This window comes from Stenella coeruleoalba (assembly GCF_951394435.1).
Source record: "Stenella coeruleoalba genome assembly, chromosome: 5".
NCBI lineage: Eukaryota > Metazoa > Chordata > Mammalia > Artiodactyla > Delphinidae > Stenella > Stenella coeruleoalba.
In genome coordinates, this window is record NC_137150.1 from 126,813,678 (window position 1) to 126,840,464 (window position 26,787).

At 41.1% G+C, this 26,787-nt stretch overlaps 1 protein-coding gene across 1 annotated transcript in view; it reads right to left on the reverse strand.

Annotated features, from left to right (window-relative positions):
• The window catches only part of ADAMTS5 (ADAM metallopeptidase with thrombospondin type 1 motif 5), a 44,803-nt gene extending 21,511 nt beyond the window's left edge, over nucleotides 1-23,292 (reverse strand). Inside the window, exons 1-2 of the mRNA XM_079921639.1 lie at nucleotides 21,459-23,292; nucleotides 10,074-10,206 (exon numbers count right to left, since the gene is read on the reverse strand). Of these exons, the coding sequence (XP_079777765.1) occupies nucleotides 10,074-10,206; nucleotides 21,459-22,565 (1,240 nt within the window). The 5' untranslated portion in view covers nucleotides 22,566-23,292. The remainder of the gene's footprint in view (nucleotides 1-10,073; nucleotides 10,207-21,458) is intronic.
• Nucleotides 23,293-26,787: the final 3,495 nt, after the last annotated feature.

Genomic DNA, 26,787 nt, shown 5'->3' on the forward strand with positions numbered 1-26,787 from the left:
TTCTACTTTAAAAAATGTGATCTTTGCACTTGATTTCATAAGATATTTATATTTATTTAATGGAGTAATAGTCTTTTCCTCCAAATGTATCTAAATAAATAGCACTTTTTATATGCCTTTGTATTACTGCATCAAGAGATATTCCCTTCATTTGGAGGCTAAATTTTAGATTTCCGATTTAAATACAAGCCAGGTGGTAAACACCAAATTCGCTTTGAGGGACCTGGGAGAGTACCTCCATTTTTTCTTTTATACAGAATGGTGAAGGCTGTAATGTTAAATATCAATCATCTAAGCAAAGCAATTTATTTTAAGATATTTTGGTCTCTTTTAATGAATCTTTTGGCATGCTCTCTGGCCCCTAAATTGCTAATTTATCAATGTAATTTACTTGTTGCTGAAGATACATACAAGAAATGCTTAGATGGCCATCAGAAAAAATTGCCATTCTGGGCATGAACACATCTCAGTTCCACTTTAACAAGAGCTGAGACGAGATGTGAATTTTGTAAGATCTCCAAGAGTCAGTCAGAAAGGGACTGCCTGAGGGTCAGTTGAGAGAGACAGACTCCTTGGAGGGAGGAGGAAAGTTCTGTTTTCCATGAAGAAAGCTTGTCAGCTGGCTGGGAGAGGTATGCTCTCCCAAGGACAAAGAGAGTCATGGGCAATGTGAAGAACGTTTAGGCACCCAAAGAAACAGGCAGCCAGTGCCACAGGAGCTGGAACCAGGGCACAGCAAGAGAGACCCATGTGATTTCCCTTCAGGAGCTGAAGAGGAATTGAAATGGAAGAACAATGTGAGTGATGTCTGGAAGCTCTTCTGGAGAGACGTGACAGGCATACTAAAGGCTGTGAGCGGCCAAAGAAATGGCATTTTCAAATGTGATTCCCCCAATCATTAAGCTAGGACACCTAATGTCAGTCTGAAATCTGCCAATATCTTTGAACCCTGAAATGACAAGTTACATATAAAAGCATATGCTATTTTCAAGGGACACTTACATTAGAGATCACACATTATGATATTCAAAGCTTATTAACAGAGAAAATTCTGGAATCTAGGAAATTTCAAATGTAATGTCATGGCTGACAACAACACATTTTAAGGAAATGCTGTGAAGAGCTTAATCAGAATTTATCACGATGTCACTGATTGCCTAGGAGTGACTTTTCCAGTGAGAGACTGTTCCTAAATCATCCACAGAAATGTTTAAAGATTAGAGATTAAGGATTTCTCCCACAAGCAGCCTTGGGCAGGATTAGTGCAGCTGAGATTTAAACACGTGTGCCACAGAGAATAAAACAATGTTGGAGAAAATATTGACAACTTCTAAAATAATGTATTGTTTTTTAATCAAAATGTATTTTATGATGAGTTTTTAGAGCAATGCAGACCAGAGTTAGTTGAGGGGTGAGGTCTTGGAGGAGTCAGGGCAAGGGGTTCCAGAAAGCCACAGAGAAAGGCGATTCTTTCCCTTGAAAGACAGAGGAGATACTTCTTTCTCTAGTCCAGGTATAGGAAAAGAGGAAGATTCAAGTCAATTTGGAAAAGGTAAAGGAAGAGATCTGAGGAAGTTCAACCAAGCTACCTTAGTAAAATAGGATGTGAAAAATCCGAGTGAGAGGACAGGGCTGATATGGATTAAGGACCACAATTCAAGGTCTGGGTTTAAAGCAGAGGTCCCAAAGACTCACTGCAAGGAAGCATTAGCATTTGTATTTGGAACGATTTGTAAACAGTAGACGTGCAAAAGATTGAAGAGCGGTTTGTTGGCCTTAATGAAGTTAGGCAATCTTATTTACAATAATATCTTTCTTAGTGAATCTTTAGTTCTTGACTCCTGTTATTGGAAGCCATTTCTCGCCTAAAATCCTGACAGAATTAAGGACTAAACACAGCTATGTAGTGGGTGAGTTTGTTAATGGCATTTGTATATTCACACACTAAATTTTTTTTTTTTAAGTATTACAGAAGTCACAGTAAAATTTAGAGAGTAATGCAGGGGTCCAATTCAGTATTTTCCCAAGTGATGCAGCCTCCAGCATTGTGTGTTGCTGTTTGAAATCATTAGTAAAACTCAAGGTGTAAATTAAACGGGCTTCTGTATAAAATACTGACCTACTATTTTTTTAAAAAAATTTTTTAACATCTTTATTGGAGCATAATTGCTTTACAATGGTGTGTTAGTTTCTGCTTTATAAAAAAGTGAATCAGCTATACATATACACATATATTAATAGATATTAAATCATGTCATAAATACAACAGTCCTGCTGAGTGCCCGTCACACAAAATAACCTCAGGAAGGAGTTTATTTGAATTATGCTAAGGAAATGGGTTTCATGGTAAATTACATTAAAGCAAAGTCTGTAGGGTAGGAGTCTGAGTTTAGTGTTAGCTCAGAAATAGCAAACAATTAGTCTCCTGATAATTTTTCTAGGACAGTAATCGTCTTTTAAAATTGGTAAATGGGTGACATTTCATTAAATAAATTTCATCTTGGACATTCACAATGTAGATTTAAAAAGCATCTTGTCTCCTTAAATTCACAAGTGAATCTGGTGTTCTAAAATCTGAGATAATGGACACCCGGGTAAAGACACATTACTTTAAAGGAAAATGTTGGTTCAGCTTCTTATCCAACTCAGTTATTACCGTACAACTAGGGATGACTTATAACATTAACCTCAGGAGGGAAATTGGGTTGTTTTTCTAAACTTTGGTCTGTAAATTAAACAGAATTTCAAGCTCTTGTCTCCTGACCCCAAACTGACCAATAGACAAGGAGACACAGCACCACATCTTTAAAAAATGTCACAAGAAGCTCTGTCATGTGTTTACTTAAGAAAGCACTGCTCAGATGAAGCATCTGTCTCTTAATGACGTGATGTTTTTATTTTTACTTAATTTTCCAGTTAAGATTATTGAGATGCAGGAAGGTCTTGCCAGAGGTTGAAAAGAGAGTCAAAAGCTCACATGGGATCAGAATCTAGACTCCTTGGTGAAGGAAACCAGGAGCTCCAATAATTGGATCCTACGTGTCTATTCAAACGCAAATCCTTATGTAGCAGTGATAAAACTTTTAAAACTTCCATTTCAAAACATTAAACATAAACGCTAAACGTTATATCAATGATGTAATTTAGAAGGAAGAAAACAAATTTTTTCACCTTATAAATAGCTGTGTCAATAACCTTTTGAATCAAATTCAGGATTATCTCCTTCAAAAGGAACACTAGTAAACCATTATAGGATAGTGTCCAAATCTTGGGCTCTATAGCCAGATGAACTGGGTTCAAATTTTCCCCGAGCAGTATACTAGTTGTTGACCTTAGACAGGTTTTGAAACTTCTCTGTGTATCAGCGTCCCCTCTTGGGTGACTCATTAATAGTACGTACCTCATGGGATTTTGTGAGGCTTAAAGGATATAAAAGATGCAAAGTGCTTAGAATACGTGCTTGACAAACATAAATACCCAGTGATAGTTAGTTAACTTCATTGTTCTCACTAATATCTTGGTTTTGTTATAACTTTACTTATGGGTATTCTAGTCTTTGATAAATTTTGATATTACTAGACACTCTTGATTTGTGAGAGAAGGCAAAATTTTCTATTCATAAAGGAAAAATCACTCATTAAGTGTGTGATATATTTATTTTATGCCACCTTCAACTTGTTGGCTTTCCACACACATGACAGACAATCTACAGGCCTCCCCTAGAGAAATACGAATTGGGATTTGATTTAAAAACAAACCAACTGATACTAAACGCTAAATCTTTCAATGCTGCCTCCGGACATGGAGCAAAGACCTATTCCCACCTTTCATCTGGGGGCCAAGAAAGACACAGTGTGGCATTGCTCCAAACTGGACAGAAAAAAACGCTCAGTTCATGTTGATTAAAGCTATGGGTTTGAGGGTAAATACCAAATTTAAACCTAGCTTCCTTTTACCTCACATCTCACAGTCAGTCCTGACATCTGATTCTGTGCACTTGGCTTTGGTGTATGGTGTTTCCAGGGCCTCTGCAGCTTTTCAAAACATGGGCTCGTTTAATCTAATCATCGGTGGGAGCAGAGTCACATGCAGATCAACATAACCAGAGAACCGCAGAGAATCACTCCAACTGCAGCAAAACATGTGCAGCCATACTGTTGTGTCTCGACCACTTCCTAAGCCTCCAGCTGAATATTTGGCCCTGACACTTTGCCTGATTTTAGCTTAGGAAGCATTTTGGAGACTTTCATGGTGGAGAGATTCACTTAGCACATTTTATAATCAACTACTCTAAGGTTAAGCTTCGACCTGTTTGCAAATTATGGATTTCATTAGTCTAAATAAAATCAGATTGCTCCCCCTAGCACATTAGAAGCTGGCCTAACATCAGTAAAATTATTATGTTGGGAGAGCCATGTGTACAGCAGGTGAAATCTTTATTATTGAAAGCTGATAATAAAAGTTTGACAAGTTAAAAATATAAACTCCAAATGTAAACTTACATTCACTTGAAACTTGCTACAGTTCACATTTGGATTGTAAAAATTCTTACCTCCACCCAAGGTCCAGGGATGGGGGACTGCGTTCTTGATAGTTTCAAACAACTTTCTTAAACGTCCTAACAATTTACTCAGTGTTGACGTGCCCCTCACATAGCAAGATGGCAGGCAATTTGTTACTGTCTAGGCAGAGTCTAGACGCATCAAACTCTATTTTCCAGAAGCCTGTATTGACATCAGTTGACTATGCATCTCCAGAATCTAGCTCTTTTTTTGGAAAGAACTAGCAGGAAAAGAGAAGTGCTCCCGTTTACACGTGGCACGTGAAGAGTCACTTTTCAGAACTGTTCATTTAAGTCACTTCATTATGACTTTAACATCATGGATAGAAAACGTACAAGATAAGGACTTCAGGCTTGCCTCTGTTTATTGACATTTTACATAATTCTCAATGTAGGGGCATTTTTTGATGAAGGGAGTAAAAGAACAAAAAAACTTTTTATTCAACTATAATGACTTTGTATTTTAAACCACTATGTACAGAAAGAGGAAGCAGTGAGTGGGACATTCCATGTGAAATGGAATTTAAATCTGTTAATAAAAGTATTAATCAAATATATCATTTCACTTCTTATAGAAGAAATAAAGTAGAAAGATCATGGGAACAGCCTGGAAATTTTCTCCACAGCTTATGTTTTGAGCACAGGAATGTATTTACACTGTATGCATGAAGCAAATTGCTCATTTTGGAATGGACTGAAGCGAATTCAAAACACTCTGGCAAAACTGAGGTTTCACAACGTCATTTTATCACCATATGTAGCCTGGATATGTAACCTCCAAATTTGGAAAGTAGTAAATGTCTAATAAAAGGGAAGGGAGGAAATTACATAAGAAGAACAGAGTAGAATTAGAATCCAGAGCATAGTTAATTCAAGCTGATGGCTTCAAGCAACAATCTAAAAATAAAGCGCTAGAAACAGAATAGCAAGCTGCACTACCCAAGATCACACTGGCTGCAGAAGCAAAGCTCTGTAATTGTATACAGATGATTAGGAAATATTTTGTAAGGTTATCTTTACAATTTTTAAGGCTTATACTTTATGACACATGTTCACAATATTTAGGCGAAAAGTGAAATTAAAGAAAAATAAAGCAATTAGAAAACAAAGTGAATGAAAGCCAGATCCCTTTATAAAAGGGAAATTAAATCCATATCCCCCTATTCCCAGACCTTAAATTTCTCAGATTAGGGCACATGTAATACAAAAAGGGAAATTAAGTAGGCACTGTTTGATTGGAGAATGAATTACAGAGAATTCTAAAGACGTAAATAGAAATGATCCAAACAAGAAATTAAAGGGAACACAGAGCATAGTCAGACATCAAAGAGTTAGGTATGATTTTTTTTTTGCAAAGAAACCCACATTTCTCCCACGTTGTTCTCTTATAAAACTATGTCCACTATTCTTGTATTATTAAGAAATACCGTATGCTAACACATATATATGGAATTTAAGAAAAAAAATGTCATGAAAAACCTAGGGGTGAAACAGGAATAAAGACACAGACTTACTAGAGAATGGACTTGAGGTTATGGGGAGGGGGAAGGGTAAACGGTGACAAAGCGAGAGAGAGGCATGGACATATATACACTACCAAACGTAAGGTAGATAGCTAGTGGGAAGCAGCCGCATAGCACAGGGAGATCAGCTCGGTGGTTTGTGACCGCCTGGAGGGGTGGGATAGGGAGGGTGGGAGGGAGGGAGACGCAAGCGGGAAGAGATATGGGAACATATGTATATATATAACTGATTCATTTTGTTGTGAAGCTGAAACTAACATACCATTGTAAAGCAATTATACTCCAATAAAGATGTTAAAATGAAAAAAAAAAGTTCTTATTGTACATATACAGTTTTAATAAAATGTTCTCATGAGCAACTGGCTTCCTACCTCTCTGACTGCTGCCTGCCTGCATAACCTCTTGGTTTAGGAACTCAGGAGGGCTGGGAAAGATGATGCTGGAAGGTTCTTCATTCCAGTCCAGTTGCCTTGGGGATCAATGCAGCCTCAAAGAAGCTGCATTTACTGCCACAGTGGTTTTTTTACAAAGAAACCAGAGGCTGTCAATGTGTAAAAATGGATCACTAGAGGATTGAAGGAACAGCCCTTCCTTCATGGAATCTGTAATCTCTTTTTCACAAGGTCAGGATTTAGGGCTCATGATCTCATGGGCGGTCGATGCCACAATTCCACTCTGTTGCTTCTTTCTTTCTTCTTTTTTTTTTTTATTGGAGTAAAATTGCTTTACAATGTTGTGTTAAGTTTCTGCCGTACAATGAAACGAATCAGCTCTATGTATACCTATATCCCCTCCCTCTTGGACCTCCCTCCTCCCAGATTCCTCGCCCCACCCACCCCCCACATGTAGGTCACCACAGGGCACCGAGCTGAACTCCCTGTGCCATATAGCAGGTTCCCACGAGCTAGCTATTTTACATGTGGTAGTGTATTTATGTCAAACCTAATCTCCCAATTCATCCAACCTTCTGCTTCCCCACCTGTGTCCACAAGTCTGTTCTCTACGTCTACGTCTCTATTCCTGCCCTGCAAATATGTTCATCTGTACCATTTTTCTAGATTCCACATATATGCACTAATATATGATATTTGTTTTTCTGTTTCTGGCTTACTTCACTCTATATGACAGACTCTAGGTCCATCCACATCGCTACAAATGACCCAATTTTGTTCTTTTTATGGCTGAGTAATATTCCATTGTATATATGTACCACGTATTCTTTATGCATTCATCTATTGTTGGACACTTAGGTTGTTTTCATGTCCTGGCTATTATAAATAATGCTGCAATGAACACTGGGGTACATGTGTCCTTTTTGACCTACCTCCCAGGGTAATGAAAATAAAAACAAAAATAAACAAATGGGACTTAATTAAACTTAAAGGCTTTGCACAGCAAAGGAAACCATAAACAAGACAAAAAGACAACCCTCAGAATGGGAGAAAATATTTGCAAATGAATCAACAGACAAAGGATTAATCTCTAAAATATACAAACAGCTCATGGAGCTCAATATCAAAAAAACAAACAACCCAATTAAAAAATGAGTGGAAGACCTAAGTAGACATTTCCCCAAAGAAGACATACAGATGGCCAAGAGGCACATGAGAAGATGCTCAACATCACTAATCATTAGAGAAATGCAAATCAAAACTACAATGAGGTATCACCTCACACCGGTCAGAATGGTCATCACCAGAAAATCTACAAACAGCAAATGCTGGAGAGAGTGTGGAGAAAAGGAAACCCTTTTGTACCGTTGGTGGGAATGTAAATTGATACAGCCACTATGGAGAACAGTATGGAGGTTCCTTAAAAAACTAAAAATAGAACTACCATACGACCCAGCAATCCCACTACTGGGTATATACCCTGAGAAAATCATAATTCAAAAGGACACATGTACCCCAATATTCACTGCAGCACTGTTGCTTATTTCTCATCATTCCTCTACTCAGTGTGAGATGAACCAACCTCTACCTACCCAGGGCTTAGAACTTTTCTTATGGAACTTCTCTCACTCTGAATAATGGTGATTAATTACTGGTGTACTTTTTAAGTCGTCTCTGTGTCACTACAATGGTCTTGAGTATTTGAGTATTTGAACTAATTCTTCTTAGCTTTGCTGCAAAATCAGAATATTGCCTTAGGTGGCTCTTGTGTTTCTCCCACTTATTCGTGCACATACAGAGATATGTAATAAATATCAATGAAGGATCAACGTTAGGCTGTATTTTTTATCAGTGAGTTTAATAGGCATGAATAAGAGAGAGGTGAAGACATAATCCCAGCCCCAAAGCTCAAATGGCATTTGTGTTTTTAAAACACTTGCAGACATACCAGGTCTTCTAGTGCAGCCACCAGAGACCCATGCCTCATTCATTATTAGTTCACTTTCTAGGGAAGAAATGGAGACTCATTGTCTGAATCTCTTTCCTGAGATAAAAGAGACCATGGAGACAGAGCTGGGATTCCATCTTGAAGCTAAAGATGCTCAATTAATAAAGTATTAAATTGAATTGTTGTCAGTGATGCTATTGGACAGTTATTTACGTTAAGATGTTATGTTTGTGTTTTTTTGCTTAGATGGTAAGAAGAGTGTCAGTTAAGAGCATTAAGATCATGATTAATACATGTGAACTGGCATTTAAGTGCTGATTTCTATTTTACTGCTCCAATATACTGACTTATACAGTTACACTTTTGATGTGAAGTTATTTTAAGTCCCAAAAGAAAACATAGCAGCCAAAAATCAACACATTGTGAAATGTTCTTTGCCTACTAAAATTATGGGAAAAAAGTTTAATTTCTATTTTAAAATTATGGTTTTAGCTTAAGAAAACAATCTGCTTAATAAAATACAGCAAAAAAGTACAATAACTATCAAGCCATACTTTGCCTCCAAAAAGATAATGCTAAAATGTGACACATTAAAAAGTAAATGAACTACTACGGAGCGGCTAGGCCTGTGAGCCACGGCCGCTGAGCCTGTGCGTCCGGAGCCTGTGCTCTGCAACGGGAGAGGCCACAGCAGTGAGAGGCCCACGTACCGCAAAAAGAATTTTTTAAAAAGTAAATGAACTAGTTAATTAAAAAGATAAACAGAAGTGTATATGGATATAAATAACAGCCAGTATCTGTAACTTACCCAACTTGGTCCCTGAAATAATTCAATGAAATAGGCATTATTATGCCTATATTTCAGATATGAAAACTGAAGCTTAGAGACTTTAAATAATCAGACCAGCATGACACAGGTAGAAAGTACTTTAGCAAGAACTGAGCCCAGATGGGTATAATTCTAACATTTAATCCTAAGTACTAAATTAACTTCTTATATACCTAGTAGCTAGGTCAATTATTAGGAAACACATATTCCTAATTGCTGGGATATTTTTCATATTTAACTCAGTCCTAAATTTCTAGTTTTAGGATTTAGATGAGTTTCTTAATGTCACCAGGTAAGTGACATTTTAAAACCAACCCTGGTAACTGTTAGGTTTTGTTTCATTTGCTTTGCTATTAAAAACAAGACAGGAATGTTGTCCATAATCTATTGATTACCTTCTCCAGGAGCTGACTGTTATTACTCACAGTGGAATAAAACCTGATGAATTTCTGTGTAAACTGATTAGCCCTGGATGAATCAATAGAGTAACTTCTAAGGCAAACATCTCTGCATTCCATTGTCAACTGTGACAAATTTTGTCTGAGTCCTTTATGGATGCTTCAAAAGACAGTAGCACTAGCGAATTTCTCTTAAACTTTTAAATGGCACTGACAGAAAGGAAATAACTTCTGTGTATGCCTGACTTTGTTTTCCTTCCCTCTTATTAGTTAACCCTAAAAGTACAAATATAAACAAATGTAATCCCCAATGCTGCATCTGAACCAGGAGAAATCTGGAATTAATTGCCAAGTATTTTGGTTCCTGTTGCAGCTGTTACAAGTGTTTGATTTGGCCAGGGAAGAGAAAAGACACTGCATACCAATTTCGTGAGCCACGGTGAAGGCTGCATGGAGACCATCATCTTCAATCACAGCACAGCTGCGCTCGGGAGAACATATGGTCCCAACGTCTGCCATTCCCAGGGTGTCACATGAGTGATGCCCACACAAATCCTGCCCAGGAGAAAGAAAGAAATCATTAAAATCAATTTACATCCAGAAGGAGCCACCTTGTAGAGCCACTTGCTCACTCCAAATGTCAACACTGGGATCTGTTTATGGTATCACCTGCTCAGCTCTGGAAACCTTCCAAAGACAAACTAATAGCATTGACTCTTCTAAGCTTCTCTGGGTCCCAGAAGCACAGAAGGGACTCAATTACATTTTAAAAGATGTCATAAGATTGTGGCTTGTCCATTACAATAGCAGTCGCAGCCTTAACAAAGCTGTACTGTGTATATGCAGGTACATATGCCATGGATCACTTTCACATACAGTCACGCTTAGGAAAGCCTTAATATTCTGACCTAAATTCCTGCTAAATTTATTAGAAGCCAAGTCTAATAATTTGTTTTCCATCACAGGGGCAAATTGCAATCACCTATTTATGGCAGAATATAAATTTCCCAGTAATTTGGGTAAGAAACTAAATTTTAATCTATAAGGGTAATTCCTCAAAAGATCATCTCTTAATTGCCAAATTAAGTTGTAATTTCATAGGTTGTGTCTTCAGAAATGTATACACTCTTTCCCACAGTGTTTAATGTAGTGTTTTTCAACCTGATCAATTCTCAGAAAATATATGTAATATACTGTATTTATATAAATGAGCATACATGTTCTCCTGGAGAGAAATTGCATAGCTTTTAAGAGATTCTCAAAGGGGAACATGATCACACCTCGCTAATGGTTAATATGATCAAATTAGATGAAAGAGACATCAACAAGACAATTTTAAATCACGAAGCATATAGAGAAAATATAAGCCAAATTTTTTGACATGATAGATTTGTAATGATAAGCTTTCCATTAAGTGCTATTTGAGTATTAATGGACATTAGACTTTCTTGTATTTGACTCCTGTTTTCAATGAAAATTAATTGACAGTATATATATTTCTATCCAAAGCAAAAGCCATAAGTGAATAACTGCAGAAGAATTTAAAAAAAATATTAATTACTGTGAAAAATGACTATTTACTAGTTGAAATAAGTGTTCTCTCTGTTGCAGTTATTATCTTTGTATCTCCAACTACCACAATGCCTGACTTATAATAGGAACTCAACAAACATTTGCTTAATTGAGGTGAATTCTGACATATAGTCAGATGCAATGTAGACCTCACATAATTTTATTTTTTACTTTTTTTTTTGATGACATGGAGCTAATATTTTTATTCTCCCAGGACAAAGAGAAAAGATAGTTATCCTATACAGATTTTTGCCTTACTGAACATTGTCACATACCTTTAATATGCTGTATGCTAGCAAGACCTCAACAGACTGCAGGAAGCCAGCACGAGATATTACTACTACATAACTAATGCCGCCTAGTCAATGTCAACACACTCTTCTAACTTTTCTCTGCATAAAAAGCTGCATAGAAGTCCAGTTAAGGTGAATAATATTTAAAAGGGATACCCTACGATCTCCCTAGTACATTTTCAGGTCCTTATTGTGTTCCGTATATTATGAGATCCCAGCTGTGATGAATTGCACTGTGGCCGCCATATTATTATAGCTGCAGACAGTAGAAATCTCAGCCAAGTAGCCTTGGTGAATCCAGTCACCAAACCAACAATAGCCTCCCAATGTCTCCTGGGTATCCTCATATGCCATCCATGGGATCTCAAATTACAGCTGTTGAGAACAAATTAGTAGTTTTTAAAATTGAAATTGGAACACACTTTTGCATAACAATCAGTCTTTGAGATAATTATATAGTACAATACATGTTTTAATCCATTTTTCCCCCAGTCATTTTAGTAGCTTTAAGACCAAAGGCCCAGGTCATGGTTTAAGTGAACTACTGGACACTGTGGGTTATTTCTGCACATGCATATTTTTTTAAACCGTGTTTTATGTTTATCTTCACAATTTGGGGTTCAAATAACAAAACCGAAGAATTGTTTCCCCTTCTTACTTCATTAATAAGCTCGGATGAACAGCCACAGCTAATGGAAATGGCCCTCTTGTTCTGAATAGAGTTTAATGTGGATTCTTAATCTCTCTCTGTTTACTGCTAATCAATTGCTCATTAGAGCCCATCAAACCTCCTTGTCATCCTTGAATTGCATTAAATGCATTTGGTCCTTTGCCACGGAAATTTGTACATGTGACAAAATAATGAACAGAAGCAGTTATTTTTTTAATCACACTGATTAAACCCTTGACTGCATAGCCACAGACTATATTTCTGTAACTGTAATTATGTAAACTGGCAACCTTTCCACTTCACTCATGCAATTTCAAACCGTGGCAGCTCAGTTATGGTTTCTTCCTCAAGTTATAAAACGAATGCCTGTATTTCTTTGGGAGGCAATGTTCACTCCATTACATTAAAACTCAACTTGTGCATCAAATTATTAAGAATACAGCACATCACATTCATGTCTATTTTTTGATGGTGATTTATAACAACATTTACAGGTGCAAACCTTATTTGAAATTCATAGAATTTTTTTTTTTTTTTAATTCAGAGAAAGGGTAAAGACACCATTGGGGCAATAGCATTTATCTATCTGTCTGTCTGTCTGTCTCTCCGTCTGTCCACCCATCCATCTATCTTCCAAATCTGGAAGCAGGGGATACTAAAGAAATGTAAATCACATACAGTAGCCACATAAGAGGCAAACAAAATAAAAGTGCTCTCAAGAATTCTGCTTAGTCAGTGTAAATCTGAAGAGAAGTTATATCTCTGCTATGTTAAAGATGGTTCTTTTTATGCAGGATTGATATCTTATCATGATATTGATATCGTGTAGACAACAATGCAATGGAGGATTTAATAAAATGTAAGGGTTGCAAGAGCATGCAGAGATTTAACTGGTAGGTTTGTGGTGTGGTCCTGGCCAGAAGCCAGGACTGGGACATTGTACCTAAAATAGAGTCAAGATAGTCAGCAAGCCCAACGAAGACTTGACAGGGCGGTCACTGACATGGTGACTAAGGGTGGTCATTTAGAGGATCATGAATATGGCCGTATCTGTGACTTATCGTGAAGTTTAGGAGGACTCACAGTACATCAGATCTATTCTTGTGGATGGAGTGGGGTCGGGGAGGGAGCCAGCAAAGTCTGCTACCTTGAGAAGCAGGTGCCCAGAAGCTAATACAACTTGGAAAATCCCAGTGGTCGGTACTGGGTGGGGAAAATGAACCAAGCCGATATGAGTGTGCAAAGTGGAAGGCATAACAGGAGACGCAGGATTTCTAGTCTTGATGGGAGATTGGTCTCTCAGGCAGCATAAATGCGCTGAGGGAAGGAAGGAAACGTGAAGGCTGATAAGAGCAGATATCATCACAGCTGTGGTAACGGCAGCCAAAATGAAGGCAGGGTAACTTGTATGGGGGAATCTGGAGTTAAATAGCAGCATCTTCTATTTCTGCAGATATTACCCCCTGGTAAGGACAAGCTCAGAGCTCAAGGGAAGGGCAGAGAAGAGGGTTTAACTAGCCTCAGGTATCTACCTATCTGTCTACCAGATTCCTAGTGAAGAGGGATTTAGGGTTACCTAAACAGCAGACCCCAATAGCAGAGATCTTGATTTGGACCTCAGCAGAAACTACATTAATAGGGTCTGTTAGGCCAACCATGACAATGACCCATGTTCTGCAGTCTCTGTCCATGCTTCTGGATACAACTAGGTAACACAAAAAACATGGAGCTCTGCTGGATTAGGGACCAAGGGATCCAGGTACACTTATTCCTAAAACAATTATTGTGTGTCCACAACCTGCCAGACACTGTGTGAAGTGCTGACAGTGTGGTGAATAAATACAATAAGATCTGATCCTGACCCTTAAGAAACATGATCTAGTGAGCAAAACAAGACATGTCAAGAAGGAAGCAGATTGAACGGGTTGCTGAGGGAGTTCAGAAGAGGAATTGCCAAGCTCTCCTTGGGGGAATCAATAAAGGTGTTTCAAAGGAGCTCACTGGATCTTGAGGGATGAAAGGGAGTCTGACAGTGTTAGAGGAAGGGTATTCAAAAAAGGAAAGACTCGTGAATATATCAGGGGTGGGGAAAGGCAGGGTCTGTTTTGGAAATGACAACATGTTTCTTGTGGCTGGAGTACAGGATAGACCTGGTGGAGGATGAACAGGGGAAGCTGGAAAGGTAGCCTGGGCCCGGAGTTCCAAGATAGGGAACTTATCCTGGTAAATATGAGATAAGAAGAAGAGAAAGGAAAGATGGAGCACATTGGAGATTGAGGGGAATAGATGCTCAGAAGAGTCGTCGTTCTGGAGAATGGAGATGGAAGCTGAGAAGAGATAGTGATGCTTTAAATTCAACTCTATTAATTAGATTCATTGTGTGAATTATTTATATGCTTTGAGACTACTTTCCTTCATCAATAGCATTAGGAACTTGGACCAGGTGGTTTATGGGTTTGTTCCAGCTACACACATGTTGAGATTAAGGGAAAACACTTCAATTAACAGATGGAGAAATTAAAGCTCAGGGGTCATTAGTGTCCAAAATCAGAAGCTTGAGACTGGTGGAGCTGCAATTCAAACCTATATCTAAACACTCCAATTCCTGAACTTACTTCACCAAGGTGCAGTTAAATCATCACCTGTGTTTCCCCCGACATTACTCTTATCTTTTACATTCATAATCTCTACTTGGTCAAGCAAATTCCTTGGTTTTAACAAATAACACAGTCTTTCTCTCTGTGGTATATATGGTGAAACTCAATAATCTAGAGGCACAGAAAAATACAAAATGCACTGAGAAAGAAATTGCAGAAAGCAAGAAACTGGAAGTGATGGATAAGAAACCTGGTGACATCATTAACTTGCCTGTCTCTCACCTGCCGCATCAGATCAGTCACTGTAAGTCACTGACTCCATCTACCAAATGCCTCATGTAGATGTCCTCTCTTTCTTGTTCCTTCCATTGTTCCCTCCTGCCTGGACTATCACCTAAGGTTTCTAAATGGTCCTTTCGTCTCCTGTGACTTCCCTACCTATATGCTGCAGTCAATTACATTTTAGAACCCAGATCTTATAGGATTCCTCCATTCCTGCAAAACTTAAAAGGCATGCCAACCTCAGCCTGGCATTTAAAACCTTGCACAATGCAACCCAGGCTTCCTTGCCAGCTTTAACTGCACCTTTATGATCCATTTTGTCCACTATTTCCTGCATATCTCCCCAACTTCTTTGGCCCAAACTTTAGCCCCAATATTCCTCCTGCTAGAAGGGATTAATTTACTCAAATCCACTTCTTTTTAACACTTATTGACTCGACCCCTGCCTCTCTACTTCTAATGCCACTGCTTTAGTTTAGACCATCTTGAGTCTCTCCTTGAAGATTACCGAAATAGTCTGTAAAGGCTCCCGCAGGCTCTAGCCCAACTACTTAGGCCAGAAGGCTCATTCAAGAACACCCCTCTGATCACTGCTGCTTTCCTTCTGATGCTCTTTCCATAGACTCCCACTGAATTTAATTTACAGTTTAAACTGTTTATGCTACCGACTGAATCGTGTTCCCTGCCACTGTCTAAATTCATGTATTGAAGCCTTAATCCCCAACGTGACTATATTTGGCGATTGGGTCCATCAGGAGGTAATTAAGGTAAAATTAAATCATAAGGATGGGGCCCTGATCTAATAGGATCAGTGTCCTTTTAAGAAGAGATGCCAGAAAACTCTCTCTTACCCCTGCCCCCTCAAACACACCATGTAAGCACAAAGTGAGAAGGTAACAGTCTACAAGCCAGGAAGAGAGTTCTCACCAGAAAGCAAATAGGCTGAAACCTAGATCTTGAACTTCCCAGCCTCCAGAATTGAGAAAGTAAGTTTCTGTTGTCTATGGAGTTTTGCGATGGTAGCCCAAGAAGACTAATACACATGGAATAGAATTTCTTCTATAAGCTGGTTGTTATCATCTTCTCTAGACTAACCTATCACCTTTCCACTCTCATACCATCTGTCCTATCATACCTAAACCCCTATATTTCCCAGAATTACCATGCTGCCTCTGGGCCACTGCACTACTAGTTTGGTGTGTCTGCAATGCCTATTTCCTCCTTATAGATCTGGTTAATTCTCCTCTTTCTTCCAAATTGAACTCAGATGGGTTAGGCTACCTTCCAATGTACTTCCATGACATTTAATGACCACATTTATTACAAAAGTCATCACACTGTATAACAATTATTCATTTCCTTGTCTGTTTCCTAGAATAGGTTCTTTGGAAAGGGGCTACTTTTCAAACCTCTTCATCCCTCTTTGCCTATTAGAAGCATATTGAATGTTTGAATAAATTTGCTGTAATATTTTTATTTTAGAGACCACTAGACAGGACGAACTTCCCTCTCAGCCACCTGTCAGCTGTTACTCTGAGAAGTTTATCTCTGTTTCTCTTTGTATGAATGTCCTTATCTGTCAACTTATGATAATGTCACTATGGTTGTAGACCGCTGAAAGGATTAATTATAAAATGGTTTATGACTATGGATAGCATCTTATGAAATGTTCAATAAAAGGTGGTTGAATCCAAATCAAATCTGCCCATCCTTCGAGGACCAATTCAATTCTACATTTACAATGAAGCCTGTATAAAGATACACAGGCAGAATTGATTCTTCCTTCCTTTTTCCTTTCTAAGCCTTTGTTTATAGCTTAGTTACAGCATTTATTAGCGTTTTCCTAACATTAGCTGATTTATGCATATATCTGCTTCCTCTCCCCTTGTGATAAGCTGGGCTGGGCAGGGACCAGGTATTTTCCATCTCGCTGCTTTCAGCTCCCTAAATGAGTGTCTCACACTTAGGAGACGCCCAGAGGCAGGTGCTGAAAGTGAGGAAGACAGTATGTCCTGTGTGCTGTGGTTTACTGTCTCTCATATAATAGACTTCAGATTTTAGGTAATATTCTTCACAATTAATTTAGATATAATTTACTTACAACATTATATTAGTTTCAGGTGTAAAACATAATGATTCAATATATGTATATACCGCAACCTGATCACCACAGTAAGTCTAGTTAACATCCATCACACACATAGTTACAATTTTTTTTCTGGTGATGCAAACTTTTAAGACCTACTCTCAGAAATTTTCAATTCACAATTTATTATTTTTGTTATTAATTAATTTATTTATTTTTTGCGGTACGCGGGCCTCTCACTGCTGTGGCCTCTCCCGTTGCGGAGCACAGGCTCCGGACGCGCAGGCCCAGCGGCCATGGCTCACGGGCTCAGCCTCTCCGCGGCATGTGGGATCTTCCCGGACTGGGGCACGATCCTGTGTCCCCTGCATCGGCAGGTGGACCCTCAACCACTGTGCCACCAGGGAAGCCCCACAATTTATTTTTAAAACGTCAACTTGAGCTGCTGAATCTGCTCCCAGTCTTCCCATTTCTTAGACATTTAGCCTTCTATTGGTTAGAATTGACCTATCAGCTATGATCCCTTGATAAGGGCTTGCTTTTGAATTTAAATGGGATTTGAACTCAAATATGTGATTGAAATAGTCGATTCAGTCTACAAGCAAATAAGAAAAAGCACATCCGTTTCCTTCTTCCAAGCTTCCAGTCTTCCTCTAGGGCCCCCTATTGTCATAACCTTGCAAGGAGCCAGCTGTTAATTCTGGGTGGAGTCCCCACCACAGCATTATAAGGCAGAATGCAGATTAGGAGTTTGGGATTGACATGTACACACTGCTATATTTAAAATACATAACCAATAGGGACCTACTGTATAGCACAGGGAACTCTGTTCAGTACTCTGTAATGGCCTAAATGGGAAAAGAATTTGAAAACAATAGATACATGTATATGTATAACTGAATCACTTTGCTATACACCTGAAACTAACACAACATTGTTAATCAACTATACTCCAATATAAAATAAAAAAAAAAAAGGCAGAATATAGAAGTGAGGTGTTAGCTGACACACAATTGCCTGTTAACTGGCACACTGATGATTAATGAAAATGAATGAACCTTTTCTATTATGTAGTCTCGTAGCTGGTTCAGTTTCAATCCAATGCTTTCAAGCCATGAAAAAGTAAAGCTTTCATTAAGCTTTGTTGTGCAGGGGTGAGGGAATGTTAAACAGACGAGGTCGGGCAAGTTCAGGGTGGTATGGTCACAGACAGGAAATGTTAAACAATTTCCCACTTTTTTTCTCAAGCAGGTAGGTGTTTTGTTTCTAAAGGAGAGTGCATCATCTCCAAAATGGATTTAGGAGTGTGCCTTTAAGGAAACTATCTTAAAAGAAAAGAGGAAGCCAGGAACCAGAAAAGGATTCTGGAAAGCAAACATAAATCCTGGGGAGATCAGATTTCTACTGTTTGATGGTAGCAGTGGTATGAATTCCAGCGTAAGTGCCACTCTGGAATGAAAATGGCTCCTCTTGCAAAAAAGTGACTGGTGCTATATTTCCCTAATTAGGACAGCGCCTTGTGCTGGGGTACAGTCCTGACAGTGAAGCCTGTTAGTTTGATAAATGAATTACTAGCACTATTCTGCTGATTCCTAGACATAATGCTCAAGGTGCCCTCGGCTAGACAACATGGGTGGAAAACATATCCTCACACATTTGCTTCATGCCTGAAAAACAAGTAATTTAGGAGAAGACATCTGGATACAGAATTTGAACAGTGCTCAGAGCCCATCAAAACATGGATTTCATGGCTTGGCGTCTGGCTGCTAAGCAACGTACCTCTTACATTCAAAACAGAGATGTAAAAGTAGATCCTGGTGCCAACTCCGGGTATTTCTCATTGAAAAAAAAATAGCCATGAAAGTTTTTCTTTAGGTCCCAGATATCTGATTTCCATGAAACTGAAGATCTCAGATCATTTCTCCTCTAGCTCTCTTGGTTTCCACATTCTGAAGTATTAGGCAGAGATTAACATTATATTTTAAAGTACTCTCAAATGAATGCTACATGAGTCTTGTAATATTTTCCTCAGCCCCCTAATTAATTGCGTTTTTAAAATTAGGTGCATACATTCATAATCATATGCTCTTCAAATATTTGGTTCTCATCAAGTTAGATGTATATACCAGAGGGCCAACCACAAACTAAATGAGATTTACTTTACTAAAAGTATGCTTCTGCTTGGCAAGGAGGCCAGGGAGGGCCCATGTAAAATATTTTCCATGTGTAGACTAGTTTGAAAAATGAATGTTCTTATAATACTTATTAAAATTAAGATAGATGTTAACTTATTTCCCCCTTGCTTTATCTATTTAAAGGAACTGATATATTTCAAAGCTTGGAAAATAGGAATCGTTAACTACCCAAACAAAAAACAAATCCAGAAAAAGCAACAGACAGATCATTTTGAATCACTGACTAGTTTTCCTTTTTTTTCTAAGAAGCAATTAGGAAAATTATGGGGCAGGAAATAGGGAGTATTGCGGTCTTCTATTAATGTTTATGGAATGTGCATTTTTATTCCAAAATGAAAGTGAACCATGAAAATGTTCAAAGTGAACACTTTGCAGTAGTATGCCTACAAAAGTATTTTTTCTTCAGTCTTTAGAGAACTTCCTTCCATAAACTCTCTGAAGCCTCCTTCTTGGCAGCCCCTAGTGATGTAGCAAAGCAAGAAATCCAGACATGGAAAGTTGTGAACCAAAAAAAGAAAGAAAGAAAAAAAAAAGACTTGGAAACCAAATAAAAAAGGGATAGTTTTACAGGAGAACTTCACTTCATATGGAAGGCTACAAAAATGAATGTTCTTCCGTTTTAAAGATTAATGTTGTGCAGAAAAATTAAAGGATGGTTTCCAGGAGATCACTTCATGAAGAGAAAGGTTTTCCATTGTACAAAGCACTGTGCGTTGCCCACTTCTCCCTAAACTGCTGCCCTCCGGCATCTTTATTTACATGTGGTTTACATCTGTGTCCACCCTGTGAACCACAAGTGTTTCTCCACTCCAAATTTATCAACACTTTTCCTTCATACCAGAGGTGCCTTAGTAAAAATAGGAGAATTAGGTGGTGGAGCTATGTGATTCTGAAACCTCCTGCAAGCCATCATTGAATTTCCTGTCCTAGTTCTGGTTGCTCCCTTTGCACCATGATTTTGCATAATATTTCAAAGCTTCTAATCCTTCTCTCTATCCTGGATGGATCTCAAACACTTAAAGAATGAGCTTTCAAAGTCCATTCTTACCAGGCATGTGAAAGCATGACTCAAACCCGCCAATCAGAGTACAGCTATGAAAACTGAGGCTCAAAGCTCTGAGCAAAACAAGCTCAAAACCAGTCCAGACTCTGTATCTGAATGTCACACTTTTGTGACGGTCTACATAGATATTGTGTTCCTCCCAGAACCTCTGGGCCTATAAAGATCAGTATTTTTTCCCTTCCTGTAACCCCCTTCCTTAAAAGAGGGAAATCCTGGGAAAACATTCCTTCATGTCTTGACTCTTTGCCCAGATCTTTCCGCACTGGGGCTTCAGAAACATTCATCCAAAACCCAAACATGCAAGCTGGATGTGACCCTTGACTGGCAGCTGTGGAGGACGGAGCAGTTCTTGCCATGCATTGGAGGACTAGGCAAAGGAGTTGCTAAGGAACCTCAGAAGATTGGGTTTCTATATCCTCCTGGCCATCCCCAATCCCTTCCATCCAAGGAAGCAAGATTCCACCAAGCTGGGTATGTAAGAACTCCATTAGGAAGCCAGACTGGAAAACAAGTCCTTCCTTTGGAAAGCCTTCCCTTGACTTATGTCTTGAAAGGGGTTCAAGTAAGAAGGTATGGACGTTTACAAAGGAAGATGGTGGGTAAAAGTGACTACAGTGAATGAATCATCAGCCCTTGCCATTAGGTTAGACAAAGTTATATCTTTGGGTTCATTGGAAAGTAGATGATCCCTGATTCCAAAGACAAACTTGCTTTCCCCCTTTTCTCATTTAACGACGCACATTTCCCCAAGCATTCTAGCTCCATTTTACCACATTTACGCATCTATGACTGCGTATCTCAGACTGGAGACATCCTGCCTGTTGGATTGATTGTGTGAGCAGGTCTTGGTCATTTAAGGCTTGAATTGCTCCGGCTCTATCCCGAATACGGGAGCAGATCTGGAGGCTGGCTGGGTTTCCTGCAAGAAGCAGGGAAGAAAACCCATGGGGGCAGGCGGTTTGTGGGAGAAACAAGGCTGTCAACAAGGCTGTCCCGTTGACCTACCTCCGTACTCCGGGGCTTGAACCACTCCCCCAGGCGGGACCTACCTCCCGAGTAAACAGGATGGCCGCGTCGTAGTGTTCCTCGTGGTCAGCCCCCAGCTGGTTGTGCTGGTGCTGCCATTTGCAAAAGTTCTTGAGCGTGGCGGCCGCGTTCTTGCTCACTTCCAGGCTCTTGTCTTTGTCGCCCAGCACCACCACCTTCACCACGACCAGGCGGATGTGGTTCTCGATGCTGGCGTGACTGTACAGCTTGTTGGCGATGGAGGCCAGGGTCAGGAGGTAATGCTGCAGGCCCTGGCCGTACATCCGCGCCATGGACGCGTCGGCCACCAGGAGCAGCTCCACCTGGCGGGCCCGGGAGACCGAGCGGCGCCGCCGCCGCCTCCACCACGTCTGTGGTCTCTGACTCCCATCGGACGAGGGAGCTGACTGGTCCGGGAGCTGCAGGGCCAGCGCCCAGCGTCGGTCCGGGCTGCTGTGCGCCGGGGGGCGCTCACGGGGCCCTGGCGGGGACGTGGGGGTCTCGCAGCTGGTGCGAGGCGGCAGGGCCTCAAAGCTGAAGCCCTCGCGGGTGTAGACGTGCAGGATCCGCGCGGACCCGTCCCCGTACACGCGCCCGGCCTCCGCCTCCGCCCAGGGCGCGCGCAGCAGCGGCTTCAGGGTGTAGCGCGCGTGCTTGACCGCGAAGAAGCCGTCGAGACCACCGCAGAGGTCAAAGACAGCCAGAGAGCGGGGGCTGCCGTCCACCGTACCCCGGTAGAAGCAGTGGCCCCGGTGGCGCCGGGTCGCGTTCGGCCCGCCTCCTGCGGGCACAAAGCCAGCGGCGCCCACCGAACCATCCCGCTCTAGGTCCAGGAGGAACCTCCGGCCGCCCGCGTAGATCAGGTAGCCCACCTTGCCGCCGCCCGAGTAGAGCTGGTCGATGTTCTGCACAAGCCCGTGACTCCTGCGCTGCGGCGCCAGGGGGTGAGGGTGCCCGGGAGGCTCGGCCGGCTCCTGCGTCTCCTCCCCCTGCCGCCGGCTGGGCTGGGCGGCCGCAGCAGCAACCCGAGGCTGCCCGGCTTTATCCTGGGCAGGTGCCGCGGCGGGGCCGGCCGCGACCGGGGGCAGGCGGAGCGCGCACAGCAGCAGGGACGCCCACCCGAGCAGCATAGTGCGCTGCCCGCGGGGAGGGGCTGCGCGACGGGGACTTTATGGGGGTTTGTTATTCGCTCTGGAAGTTACCGGGGCGGGAGGTGGGGACACACATACACTTGCTTGCAAGGTTGAGTCAAGTGTCGGAGGGAGGGGGACCCGGCAGCAGCGCCAGCCTGTCCCGGCCGCGATGCCAGCGTGCGAACTTTTCTTTGTTGGTTTGGAAAATGTTTGGATTCGTGCTCCCGAAAGAGGATTAAAAAAAAGAATAAAAGAAAAAAAAAAAGAAAAGAAAAAAGAAGAGAAAAGAAAAAGAAGCCGGGTTGTGGAGAAAAGGGGAAAAAACCCAATCCAACCCCAGCCAGGATTGGGGCACCGAGAAAAGTAAGGAAGGTGCCGCGCACCAGGCGGGCAACTGGTGCGTGCTGCCTCCAGCCCCCTTGCTGCTCGGGACCCGCCGGCAGCAGGGGTTCCAAGCTCCGGAGCCCGCTTCCTTTCTTATTTTGTGGGTTTCCTTGACTCTACTGGAACCGGGAGGAAGGGAAGAAAGAGAAGAAAAAAAGCCATAAAAATTAACAGAAAATTAACAGAAAAACAGAAATGCAAGGGGCGGCCTGCGGCGAGCCAGCGAAGCTGCGCGTCCGTGTCCCTTCTGATGCAGTGTCTTCCTGCCCGCCGTCATCCCCAGTCGGCCGCTGCGAGCGCGGAGAGCAGCGCGAGCGCTGTGAAGATGCGAGGAGGTGGAACAATGAATTTATAGCGGCATGCCATCCTGCAATGGCAATTTCAACAATTCGTCACTGCAAGCTGCCTCTTAAAGGGAGAGCTTCCCCCACCACTCCCACCCTTCCTGGTCCGCGCCTAATCAGATGGGGGAGGGCGGGCCTGGGGGGTGATCGAGGAAAGGGCGACAGCGGAGGAGGAAGGGACCCGGTGAGGTGGAAGGAGGGTGGGGGAGGGAGCAAGGGCGAGGGGGAGAAAAGTATTTGAGTAAGAAAAACAGAAGATTTCTTTGGCCTCATTTAAAGCCACAGCGGCTGGGGTTTGTCTGATATTTCACAACCAATCGGGGTTGGCTAACCTCGGCTTACCTCATCTCCTGACGGGGTGTTTTGGTATGTTTTTAAAGTTACTGAGACGTTTCAAGTCTCTCTCTGCCCCCTTTTCTCCTGCTTTTCTTTCCCTCGGTAGGAAGTTCCTGCAGCACGTTTTTGCCCTGTGCACGCCGGTGCGCTCTGGCCTCGTAGACCTTGCCAACCGCATCCCTCAGCCAAGGGCTTTCAGCTTCCCGTGCGCCCCCTCGCCCCGCTCTCCCGGTACCGGTTTCCTCCCTCTGCATCCCTCGGACTCTTCGCTCTCGTTCTTGGATGCACGCTAGGTTCGGTCTTCGGGTGACTAACTTTTCCGAGCCACCAGCAGAGTGGCCGCGCAGGCGGAGAGCCGCGGGCGCTTCCTGGCGCGTCTCTGCGCCCCGAGGGCTGCGTGTCCCCGGGACAGGGCCGCGGGAGGCCTGGGAACTCCGTGCCTTTGTGTGCGAGCCGCGGGCTCCCCGCTTCCTCAAGCGCGCCTTTCATCCTCGCCCACGATCTTTCACTTAATCCCGGATGACTGGAACTTCCTTTGCTTTGCTTTAAGAAGGCAAGGGCGGGAGGGGGGGAGAGTTAACTCTTGAAGGGAATTGCGCTTATTTTTTTTTTTCTCCCCATAAGATTAGGAAAAAAAAAACAAAAAGTGCCCACACTTTTCTTTTATTCCTTCGTCTAAAATGATATTTAAATGATAAATACCCATATATGTATTTATTTCTCCTAAAACAACCACCACCACCCTTGGCCCTGACCTACTATCATTCTCAGAAATTCCTTTTAGGTGAAAAAGAAGACTTTGGGGGGGAGGAAGGGCGCAGGCTGGTGTTTATTAGTATCTGAGTGGTATTGTTACTGCTACTTGGTTTCTCTCTCCTCTTTCTTTCCTCAAATTATCAACTCTAGTAGAAAAGAAGGAAAATCCTACTTTCTAACCACTACTGATAATGGTTAGAAGGTCTACCGTAGGGACAAGAGTACCTTCCTTCCCCATTATTCCAAGACGAATTAATGAATACATTATTGAAAAATTAATCTGCTATATAGTTAGCACATTTCTGTCTTTCTACCTTTGTTTAATTCACAGAGATGCATGCCAAGGATAGCAGGGGCACCTCTGTGCACTCCAAGCTGCTGGTGGTTTTTGTATCTTTGTTAAGAGATCTGATGACTATTTCAGGGAATCGGGAGGGTCCTGAACTGGCTTGAGGTCCTCCGAGTAGCAGCGATGAACCCGGGAATCCCAGAGCTGCCCAGCAGTGATGCCCATTGCCCTGTGCCTGGAGCACCCTCTGGAGTCACCTGGAAGGAGGGGTGAAGCGTGTTTTGAGAGTTAGTTCTCACTTATAAATGAACTGATCATTGGGGTTTCTGGACCACCCAATAACTTCTAGTGGATTCTGAAATACCTCAAGATCTGGGAGGAAGTTCTATTGCTGAAGGCCATTGCCTTTTAATTCCACGACCCCTCAGTCTCTCAGTGGTCAGCTGTCCAAGACCAATACTACCAGTTGAATATTTTGAGGAACCAGAGACATTCAGAAACAGGAAATAAAGGAGAACCTAGTTCCTGAAGTCTTCCTGTTCCCCCAGTAGCCTTCAAGTTTGTACTGGCCATTCTCTCTTCAGGGGTCATTGCCTGTGCCTTTAGATAGGATTTGTTATTATTATTATTACCAATTTCAGTAAAAAGTAGCCCAATATTCGTCACTAAATACCATCTCTAAAACAACTTGGATTCATTAATTTTAACCCTTTCATCATTGTTAATCTCAAAGGATCCTTTTGATAGAGAAGCAGATGGCAGTGGTGTAAATTAATTAATTATAATTATTTGAATTCATAGATTTCATATAGTTAGCATTTAAAGAAATTCCAAATGAATTTTCTTCTTAGTGAATGAACATCTTTCTCCTCTCTCAGAAACACTGCATTTCTCACATGAATCATGCCTCTGAATTTTATGCCTTCAATTTTAATTACATAATGATATTTGTACTCAGGTAGATTATTCAAAATTTTAGAAGTATGTTGAAGAACAAGATAGATACAGATAAAGCTCCAAACATGAATATCAAGTACTAAATATAAACATAACCACATATTCACAAGGACAGGAACTAATACAGCTTATAAATTTAATGAGTAAATTCTTACATATTCAGAACATTTCTAATTGGATATAACCTTTTTCTTTTTCTGTGAAAGTAACTTGGGCACTTTAGGAAGTTCATTTGGTAACACTTTAAAAATATTACCCTTGTGGATTAGGATGAATATTCCACAAATGTTCCAGAAAAATTAATGTCAGTCTGTCCAATAATATACTTTGCACTGGCTAAAAGTAGCCCGTGTTTTTATTTTCTTTTTAAAGAAGAAAAAGAACATGTATGAGGAATCATGTTTAGGGGGACAATTTGCTACTTCGTTATTTCATTATTCCAAGTGACAGTGTTACTTGTGCATATTTAATGAGAAGTTTCCACTGCATTTCTAGAGTATATGACCACACCTGATGTGTAATTTTACATTTCCCTAAAGGAAGAGAGACTTTCTACTCCAGAATGTTACAAATTGGAAATTATTTTAGAGATTATTATCTAAGAGTTGAGACCAAAGTGAGTTGCCTGGGAGTCAAAAGTCCACTAGTGGCCAGCTCTCCTGCAACCTAAATTCCTTCCTCCTGATTTGATGGGCAATCCACAACCTCTCTTAAAATCCACCCAATGTAACAAATATCTGTCGAGGTCCCACTGCAAAGTGCTCTGGAGGTTCTCTGGAGACATATGAAAATGAATAAGTCATGATTAATGTTCAAAGATGCTGACAGTTCAGAGGTGGAGCCAACTGTACCAAGAGATACTTGGACTGCAAACTGGAAAATGCAAATAGAGAGGGGAAAAAAGCAAGAGAACAACTTCTGCAGGTGCTTTGAGCTGTGTATTTCCAGTACAGCTTCATTTCATAGGATGTGTATATTCTTGTAAGTAGTATTTTCTCAAATTTCCATTTGCTAAAGTGTCATTTCCTCCCCTCCCCCATCTATGATTTTAATGCTAAAAATGAGGAAATAACTGACAATAAAATATTCCCCTCTAGTCAAACACCTGTTCTTTACCTCCCAAGTAGGAGAATGGCAGCCTGTCAACTCTGTA